The sequence below is a fragment of the Silene latifolia genome, chromosome 9 (assembly GCF_048544455.1).
Source record: "Silene latifolia isolate original U9 population chromosome 9, ASM4854445v1, whole genome shotgun sequence".
NCBI classification, from domain to species: domain Eukaryota; kingdom Viridiplantae; phylum Streptophyta; class Magnoliopsida; order Caryophyllales; family Caryophyllaceae; genus Silene; species Silene latifolia.
This window is the reverse complement of record NC_133534.1, coordinates 19,011,127-19,020,618: the sequence shown is the minus strand read 5'-3', so window position 1 is coordinate 19,020,618 and position 9,492 is coordinate 19,011,127. Positions and strand designations below refer to the sequence as shown.

General features: G+C 36.0%; 3 protein-coding genes across 3 annotated transcripts; 1 reads left to right on the top strand and 2 right to left on the bottom strand.

Moving 5' to 3' along the window:
• Positions 1–227: 227 nt before the first annotated feature.
• LOC141599326 (phenylcoumaran benzylic ether reductase POP1-like) lies at positions 228–1,964 on the bottom strand. The gene is made up of 5 exons (XM_074419310.1): positions 1,734–1,964; positions 1,511–1,645; positions 1,010–1,250; positions 651–854; positions 228–578 (listed from the first exon to the last, which is right to left on the bottom strand). The coding sequence occupies exons 1-5, from the start codon at positions 1,902–1,904 to the stop codon at positions 412–414; spliced, it is 918 nt and encodes a 305-aa protein (XP_074275411.1). The 5' UTR covers positions 1,905–1,964; the 3' UTR covers positions 228–411.
• Positions 1,965–2,929: 965 nt separating this feature from the next.
• Positions 2,930–5,776, bottom strand: LOC141599321 (putative pinoresinol-lariciresinol reductase 3). The gene is made up of 5 exons (XM_074419305.1): positions 5,506–5,776; positions 5,189–5,323; positions 3,939–4,176; positions 3,486–3,689; positions 2,930–3,303 (listed from the first exon to the last, which is right to left on the bottom strand). Exons 1-5 carry the CDS (start codon positions 5,683–5,685, stop codon positions 3,122–3,124), a joined length of 939 nt encoding a protein of 312 aa, XP_074275406.1. The 5' UTR covers positions 5,686–5,776; the 3' UTR covers positions 2,930–3,121.
• A 972-nt stretch (positions 5,777–6,748) lies between these two features.
• LOC141600676 (protein FAR-RED IMPAIRED RESPONSE 1-like) lies at positions 6,749–8,295 on the top strand. The gene is made up of 2 exons (XM_074420920.1): positions 6,749–7,006; positions 7,381–8,295. Exons 1-2 carry the CDS (start codon positions 6,749–6,751, stop codon positions 8,293–8,295), a joined length of 1,173 nt encoding a protein of 390 aa, XP_074277021.1.
• The last annotated feature ends 1,197 nt before the right edge of the window (positions 8,296–9,492 follow it).

Here is a 9,492-nt window from a genome sequence, read left to right as displayed (position 1 = left end):
ATCAGATTGCAAAATCCTGAATGTCTCGTTTAGTGACTTTACCGTCTAAGATAGTTGACAACTTTTATCTTTGATTCTTGGAATGAAATAACCGTACAATCGTGCATGCCACATTGCAATCCGACCAGCAGATAAAAGTAATGCGAAACAAGAATCAGGACTAAAGCATAAATTTTGGTTGAAAGGATCAAAGACAGTCGATTCACTGAATTTCGAAGAGTGCAGTCACCGATTAATGTGGAAGTAATCATAGATTATTCATAGGACAAGGCGGCAAACATAGGTCATATTCTTGAGTACCAGTAGAAACAAGATAACACATTCTTACACTGGGATAAGTTTACATTCAGTATTGAATCACACTTTCAACTGGTAAAAGAAATAGTTAGCATTTTAGTAAGGAAAGAAACTCTAGACAAATCGATCAAGGTACTCGTCAACAGTCGTGTATTTGACATCTGGGTAGAGCTCTGTAGCTTCCAGTCCAGACGATGGATCGATATCAAAGTTAGTCTGTTCTCCCTTCACATAAACAGAGTGATTGATTGCCAAAAGTATATTCCCTGGAAATTCTGTTTCTGCAATCACATAACCAAAACGTAAAACACAAATTCTCGTATGAAATTAACTGATCATCAACCGAGAGTTACCTTGAATGTTCTTGAGGACTTGTTCTTCAGGAACGTAAACCTTTTCGAGGGTTTTCCCAATCTTTTTCTCCCATAAGGAGACAAGTTCATTAAAGGAGAGTGTATTAGCAGAAGGCCTGAAGTGAAGGGTCTTGTTTAGAGTCCTTGGATCATCAACGGCCCTTATCGTGTAGGTGCCAATGTCTCCTTCCTCCGTAAATACAGCTGTGTATAATAAGCAAATCAAATAATCAGGCTCGACTTATGCGAAAAAATCAGTTTGTTCCACATTCTTAATCATGTTATATATGAATTCTAATATAAAATCGTCTGATCATAAGTAATTGATTGTCAGCGCGTTATTAATACGAGAAGGATACCTTTAGGATTACCGTCACCCAAAATGATGACTTTGTCCCTAGGAGGAGAAGTAGCACCGGGCTGAGACAGACCAGGAAGAAAGTAACCAGCAAAGAAGTTGGAGGCCACATATGTAAAAGGTATCCCTTGGGCTTCCACTGTTCGACGGATCTCAGCCTTGGTAGCCCAAGCTGTTTTTGCTGGTTCAACAGCATGGATTGTATGGTCCACATCATTCCCAAACTCCGATGGCAAGAACCTCTGAATAAAATATGTCGTAAGCAATTTGCAAAAACCGTATAAAAGTAATTTAAATATGTTTTGATGAAACAATGTGTTCCACCCAACATCTTACAATGTTCACTTTGTAATTTGTATAATTCTTTTAATTACAATGTTAATATTTTTATTCACGAAGCATAATTGTTTCGAGTGACAATTCGACAATCAATAATAGACGGAGACAAATAGACAATGACGGATCATGGACGTAGTAAAACAGTGATCAAATTGATACCGACCTTAACATTACCAGCCTCTTTAATAGCGTCAATAATTCTGAGTTGATCTCCAACAAGAGCGCTTCCTACAGTCGAGATCACGACGTCCACTTGTTTTATCGCCTTCACTAGTCCTTCATGATCGTTCAAGTCACCCTAAACGTTTAATAATCCACAAATCATCAAACAATTAAAAGAAAAATATTATTTTGTCATAATGAAAAATAACACGGATAATACTAACATTGATAATATTGACACCAAGGTTTTTGAATTTCTCAACGAGGTCGGCCTTGGAAGCGAGAGTGGATTCGCGGAGAAGTGCGAAGGTCGGATGTCCGGCCTTGGCACTCGCCTCGACGATGAACTTTCCTATGTAACCGGTCCCTCCAATTATCAATATTTTGCTCGCCATTGTAAAAGCGGATTATTGTGGTTGTGGAAAATGAGTTTGATTGTCTTTGGTATTTATATTGGGTATATGTGGTAGGTAGCACGCAGGAAGGGTAGCCAGATATTTGATACTACGTAGTACCATGATTGATGATTGATGAACATTTTAAAACGTTTCAATTTCAACATTTTGTCGGATTTAGCAATTATTATTGAGATGTCAATTTTATTTTGTAAGAATAGCTGAATATTGTCCACATTCATTCTTTTTTTTTTGTCATTAACGTCTATGTTCAATTATAAGATGATCGTAATTGTTCTTTTTATTTACATATTTTACTTAATCGTGTATTTTTTTATTCATAATTTTCAGTAACTTGTCCTTCTCAAAAAGTAATAAAACACAATAACACATGAGAGACAACCTTTTTGGTGTTCTTTTCGTATTTTCCGTATTCGTTGATTATAACTCAAAGTGGCTCTTTTGTTTGATACGTATTTCATAACAACCACACCTATTTTATGGTAGACTACGATTATTATTATTATTATTATTATTATTATTATTATTATTATTATAAATTCTTGTTTCAGTTAATTAGCCACTTTTCATCTAAAACTTCAGACGAATATATGTGACCATTTTATGGTTAAATGTAACCACAATAGTACGACCAGTGTTATAGCTTATGGTAACTTGTGTTTCAATAGTGGTAACATTTGGCTGTAAAATGGCTACAAAATTTCATTTATTGCTTCAGGTCATCTCATCTAAAGCAAAGACCAACTGCATTATTATTTAGTAAACTATTTTATTACTTTTGGTCACATTTTTCCATCAAAGATAATCTCACAATAAATTCATGAAGTTTATTACCAAAGTAGTCAAGTACTAGGGTAAGATCACATACACGTTTATATGGGCTATATTTTCGGTATGAGTTCTAGACTAATGGCTAAACTCAAGGAGCATCGGGATCAAAGACGAAATGGCAAGATGCTAAAGGCTTGCATTTCAGAGGGAAAACATAATTGTTTGACACACAATTGGAGCATAAGATTGACAAAATGCTGAAATATTATACGCGTACATCCTACAATAGTCGTACCCTATAAACCGCATTTAATGATAGCAAAAATATAAGTAATGTTTTCTTTCATTCAAAAAGAAAACACTAATCAAATGACAATCCTGAAAATGTTTCGAGCAAATCAAATATATGCAAAAACATAGAACAATTAAGGTATGGTAGCGGCCAAACGAGTGTCAAGAAACTGTTGTATTGTGGTGTAGTAGAGATGAGGGTAGAGCTCAGTTCCTTCTACACCCCCACTTGATTCAATATCAAAATATGTTTGGTCGCCCTTGACAAAAGCCGAGTATATAAAGATAAGCTCCATGTTCTGAGGATATGGGGTTTCTGCATATCACACAGGACTGCTCTTAGCACATCTAAGACATTTCACTTCAAATACTCCGTTTAATGTTGGATAGTTAGACTGATAACTTATTATCAAGGATGCATTTTAAAGTTCTTGAAGATGCTTGAAGAGTTCAAATTTTATATTAAGCCATGAGGGAGTTTCAAGCTAGTGAAAATACCTTTGATTCTGGTAAGAAGTTCTTCTTCAGAAACGTATAGTTTATCCAATTGTTTTCCGATCTTACTCTCCCAAATATCAACCAGCTCGTTCATGGAGTAAACATTTCCAGCCGGTCTCAAATACATGGCTTTATTTAAAGTACGTGGGTCGTCCACAGCGCTTATGGTGAAGGCAGCAACATCTATTTCATTGACAAACACCCCTGCCAACAAACACATGCAGGCAAAATTACTTCTCGTCAACCACAATAACATGGCGTTAATTTACCACCAACATTACCCTACTGCCTCAGTAGCTTTACCACTGTGATTACCCAGAGAGACTGTTTTCTCTCCTAATGAGATCATTTTGCTTAATTTTATCATATCAGAAAGTCTAGAAATACCGAGTTTTGACCAACTGAAAATGGAAACAAAAAACTACTAGCATATGAAATATCATTTCAGTCGACCTTTGACGTTTCCATCTCCAAAGATAGTCACTTTATCCGTAGGAGGAGTTTTCATTCCAGGTTGAACTAAGGACGGAAGTAAGTAGCTCATGAAGAAGTTGCAACAAATGTATGTGTGAGGAATGCCTTCAGCTTCAACAATCCGCCTTATCTCAGCTTTTCTTGCATAAAAGCCGTAGTCCATACCAGACACCTGTACCTTGTCTGGATCTAATCCAAACTCCGAAGGAATGAATTTCTGCAAGAGGCAAGAAGTGACACGGGCAAAAGTTACAAATCAACATACTATCAGCCATCAAAATTGTCATTGTGTCCCCCTTACAAAAATCATAGCAAGTTTTTTTTGGCAGGAAACATTTTACCCAATTGCATCATTTGTGTGTTGAAGGACCTTTTAATACACCCACTCGATTGCAGAGTTACCTTCCATGTCTTATACACACACGGATTCAAGTAGTGTTAAAAGACCTTATTCTTGATGGGTAAAAAGGAAAAAACAAGATTACAAATATTAGTACATCAAATTTTACTTCTTAATTCTTGCATATATACACAAAGTAAAAGATACTTCTAAATCGAAGGGAGCAGAGTTGTTGCATTACTAATCAAGGACTCGTCAAAAACCGCTTCAATATTACTCCATACTACTTACTACTCGTCTACTCGTACAAAGTAGTGGCGCACTGGCGCTCATTCCCCTCCCCTCTATTGCTAGACTCTAACCAAAAGCTTCTTTAGAGGCAGTGCGATGATGGTAATGTATCATGCAGCTACAATTTATTTGTCAGCAACTCGGCATACATCTCATATTGTGCCCAGTTCGAAACAGCCAAGTTCCAATACAAACTTAATTAGTTAATCGTGCCACTGTGGGATATAATCATTAACAATTGCCCAGGTTCTCAATCACAATTAACTATTAACACCAATTCAATTAGTTATTTGTGCCAATGTGAGATACATTCATTAACAATTGCCCGGCTTCTCGATCAAAATTAACTACTAATACCAATTCAATTAGTATATTCTGCCAATGTGAAATTAAATCATTAACAATTGCCCAAGTTATTGTATTTATACAATTGATTAAAAAACTACTTTCTTCTAAAAGGTACATGTTCCCTTGATTCCAACAAACAAATACCATTAAACAAAACAGCAGTAAAACTTCACAATCAAACAAATGTTTACATTTTTTATTCTTCCCGAGTCGCATTTTAATCAAAGTTAAACAAATGATGGGGACAAACCTTAATTGAACCAACAAGTTTGATGACTCTAATCAAAATCTTTTGATCAAGAGCATGCTTAGCTGGAATTGCACAAATCACAACATCAACTTTCTTCACTGCTTCAACTAAACTACTCGCATCGTCCAATGAACCCTTCACTCAAAATCAAACAACCATTTAAAAAACCTAACTAATTTTCGCAGTACGGTTTTTACCAACACGGTAAAAAAAAATTGAGGGGTAAAAAGTGGGACCCACAAAAATTGAAGAACTACCCAGAAAAACCCACAAAAAATGATGAAAAGGGTAGAAAAGAGAAAAAGGAAAGGGGAAACCTTGAGAATAGTAACACCAGCGTCGGAAAGAGAATGGAGTTTGTGACGTTTAAAAGTGTCGGAAAATGAGGAGTCTCTAGCAAGAATAAATGTAGGGTGTGAAGCGTTAATGCTGGCATTTGCGATGTGATAACCTAGATTTCCGGTTGCTCCAATTATTAGTATTCGGGTTTTCTCCATTTTCGTGGTCACTCAAGAAAGTTTTGAGCGCTAAACTTTAATGACGAGTTTACGAATTTGGATTATGCTGCTGAAGGGATAGCTCGTAATCTCCTATAGCCAGGTAGGGTGACCAACTTTAGGTCCGGACCAGATAAATGGGCTGAATTGAAATATTTGGTGTGGGTTGAAATAAGACCGGATTTTTTTTTATGTCCGGACCTCGATCCCCCTTTTTAAAATTCCGGTCTTCAATCGGCCCGGTGCAATACAGCTTAGGCGCTTATGGTCTAGACCGAATCACAAATTCTCATGTGTGATGGACATATCCGTCGCAAATTTGTGACGGGTCAACTACAACGCACATGAGGAGATAAGACAAAAGCAAAATGCCTAGGGAGTAGCATCATATTTTGTCTTATCTACCCATGTGGATAATATTTGACCCGTCATAAGGAAGACTTGCTGAAAACGAATTTGATGTTTTTTAAAACTAATATTTATGATATAATATTGTAAAGTAATTGAGCAACTTGTTTTCAAAACACATTGCGAAGTCATGTTACATATGTGGTTGTTATTTATCTAAAATTATAATTTGCTTATTTATTATAGGAGTATTTGATTTGGTGACATTTAGTTTTAATTATTATACTCCCTCTTATTCTAAATAACCCTCCCTATTTAAGCAATTAGGATCCTCTTCATTTCCTTTCTCTCCATTTCTTCTCACAAACTCATTTAATAATATTATCCTCTCTATACTCTATTAACCTTATATTTTTATGTATAAATCGTAAACCGTTCGATGTTGATAAAATACAATCTCGTCCGTCAAAAGGAAATGGTCTCTCCATTTCTTTTGAGGAAATGGAGAGGATTTTGACTCCTATTTAAGGGAGGCACAAGAATTAAGAAAGTGGGTATTATATGGTAAAATATTTGTGTGGGGTAGGAGGCACAAGAATTACTAAAGACCGCCCCTAAAATACTCATATCGCCCCTAAAATTCATTTTTTTTTTCAAGTTTGCCCTTCTCTCTACTTTACACTTTAAAAAATTGTTTTTTTCCGGAAAAATTTAAATGAATGACGGAAATCCTTTTTTTAATTATCTCTTTAATTCGTACAATAATGATAATTCGTACAATAATGATAATTCGTACAACAATGATGGATATCGATTTCAAAACGATTGGAATGCCGAACAACATTATCGGTACAACGATCAACAATATAGTTACGGTAACGGTGAAGGTAGTGGTTATGGAGACGGTAGTAACACGGGAAATTACGAGGAAGCTGAAAATACGCAAGACAATGAAAACACGCAAGAGAATGAGGTAAATTTGACGCATTTTTGTATTAAACACGCGTACAACATTACCCAGAAAAATGATTTCGTGTGAGATTCACGAAATGGCCCAGGATTTGTCGTGCAAAATACACGAAACTGCCCAGACCAATTCGTGCAAAACACACGAAATAGCCCAGACCCATTCGTGTGAACTGCACGAAATGGCCCAGGTTTTTTCGTGTGGTTAACACGAAATGGCCCGGGTTATTTCGTGTATTTCACACGAATGGACCATTTTTTTTTTTTTTTTTTTTTTTTTTTTTTTTTTTTTTTTTTTGTAATAAACGTTATTGTGTTTTACATTAATGGACTTTTATTTGTTATTTAAATTTTAAAAAAACGTTTAATTGATTTAATTAGGAAAATTATGAAGATCCCGGTGAAGAGAATGTTGATTACGGTGATAATTTTGTATTTAAGCATCCGTTTAACACATTTGAAGAAGCATTTGATCGTTGTGATGAAGTTGCATATGGGTTAGGCTTTCATTTGGTAAAGGCTAAGTATCACATGGAAAAGAGTCCTCCGTATAAAATAGTGAAATGTGACCGACACGGACCGTATAATAGCAAGGCTAAGGATCCCTTGAAACCGCAAAGAAAATCGAAGACCAAAAAATTTATGTGTCCGTTTTCATTAAGAATGATTAAAAAAGGTGAAGGTGTGTGGGTTGTTGTTCCGAAGTGCGGTGTGCACAATCACAAGTTTGGAAAGTTTCTAGAAGGTCACAGGCGTAGAGCGAAATTTACTGAAGAACAGAAAGAATTGATTAAGCAGTATAGGCAGTCTCACGTGAAACCGGGGATGGTTAGACATGCTTTTACGCTTCGGTATCCTGATCAACCGCCCCCGATTCTGAAACAAATTTATAATGAGAATGCCCGATTGAGTGCGAAGGATAAAGATGGGAGAAATAGTGTGCAATATATGTTGCATTTAGCGAACCGAGCTAACTACATTAGTGAGTCCGTCAAACATCCTGAAACAAAAAAACTTACACATGTTTGGTTTACTCATCCAGAGTCGGTGAAGATGTTTAAAGCGTGGCCAAATGTTATTCTAATCGACTCCACTTACAAGACAAATAAATATGGTCTTATATTGGTTCAATGTGTAGGTGTCACACCTGTTGGAAAAAGTTTTTTGATAGGTTACGCGTTAATTGAGAATGAGGGTAAAGAAGGGTATAAGTGGGTTTTGAGAAGGTTAGAGTCATTGTTGGAACCAGGTGTGAGGCCAACAGTCATAGTTACGGATCACGAGCGTAGGGTGTGAAGCGTTAATGCTGGCATTTGCGATGTGATAACCTAGATTTCCGGTTGCTCCAATTATTAGTATTCGGGTTTTCTCCATTTTCGTGGTCACTCAAGAAAGTTTTGAGCGCTAAACTTTAATGACGAGTTTACGAATTTGGATTATGCTGCTGAAGGGATAACTCGTAATCTCCTATAGCGAGGTAGGGTGACCAACTTTAGGTCCGGACCAGATAAATGGGCTGAATTGAAATATTTGGTGTGGGTTGAAATAAGACCGGATTTTTTTTTATGTCCGGACCTCGTTCCCCGTTTTTAAAATTCCGGTCTTCAATCGGCCCGGTGCAATACAGCTTAGGCGCTTATGGTCTAGACCGAATCACAAATTCTCATGTGTGATGGACATATCCGTCGCAAATTTGTGACGGGTCAACTACAACGCACATGAGGAGATAAGACAAAAGCAAAATGCCTAGGGAGTAGCATCATATTTTGTCTTATCTACCCATGTGGATAATATTTGACCCGTCATAAGGAAGACTTGCTGAAAACGAATTTGATGTTTTTTAAAACTAATATTTATGATATAATATTGTAAAGTAATTGAGCAACTTGTTTTCAAAACACATTGCGAAGTCATGTTACATATGTGGTTGTTATTTATCTAAAATTATATTTTGCTTATTTATTATAGGAGTATTTGATTTGGTGACATTTAGTTTTAATTATTATACTCCCTCTTATTCTAAATAACCCTCCCTATTTAAGCAATTAGGATCCTCTTCATTTCCTTTCTCTCCATTTCTTCTCACAAACTCATTTAATAATATTATCCTCTCTATACTCTATTAACCTTATATTTTTATGTATAAATCGTAAACCGTTCGATGTTGATAAAATACAATCTCGTCCGTCAAAAGGAAATGGTCTCACCATTTCTTTTGAGGAAATGGAGAGGATTTTGACTCCTATTTAAGGGAGGCACAAGAATTAAGAAAGTGGGTATTATATGGTAAAATATTTGTGTGGGGTAGGAGATAGGAGAGAGGGAATGTATTATGTGATTAAAATAAGTATTGTTGTGGGGTAACGTGATTAAAATAAATATTGTAGTGGGGTAAGGTTATTAAAATAAGATAAAATATGAGTATTGTGAGCTATTGTTGTGGGGTGTGGTGATTAAAGTAAGTATAAAAGTTTGCTAAATAAGGAAATAGGG

Bases quoted from the DNA above. Each gene is read 5' to 3' on its own strand.
- LOC141599326 (XM_074419310.1), bottom strand. From the start codon at position 1,904: ATGGCGAGCAAAATATTGATAATTGGAGGGACCGGTTACATAGGAAAG. The intron at 1,646-1,733 runs GTTAGTATTATC...TTAAACGTTTAG, and splicing joins TTGGTGTCAATATTATCAAT to GGTGACTTGAACGATCATGA. The intron at 579-650 runs GTAACTCTCGGT...ATGTGATTGCAG, and splicing joins AGTCCTCAAGAACATTCAAG to AAACAGAATTTCCAGGGAAT.
- LOC141599321 (XM_074419305.1), bottom strand. From the start codon at position 5,685: ATGGAGAAAACCCGAATACTAATAATTGGAGCAACCGGAAATCTAGGT. The intron at 4,177-5,188 runs GTTTGTCCCCAT...TGCCTCTTGCAG, and splicing joins AACTTGTTGGTTCAATTAAG to AAATTCATTCCTTCGGAGTT. The intron at 3,690-3,938 runs GTCGACTGAAAT...GTTTGTTGGCAG, and splicing joins TGGAGATGGAAACGTCAAAG to GGGTGTTTGTCAATGAAATA.
- LOC141600676 (XM_074420920.1), top strand. From the start codon at position 6,749: ATGAATGACGGAAATCCTTTTTTTAATTATCTCTTTAATTCGTACAAT. The intron at 7,007-7,380 runs GTAAATTTGACG...TGATTTAATTAG, and splicing joins AAAACACGCAAGAGAATGAG to GAAAATTATGAAGATCCCGG.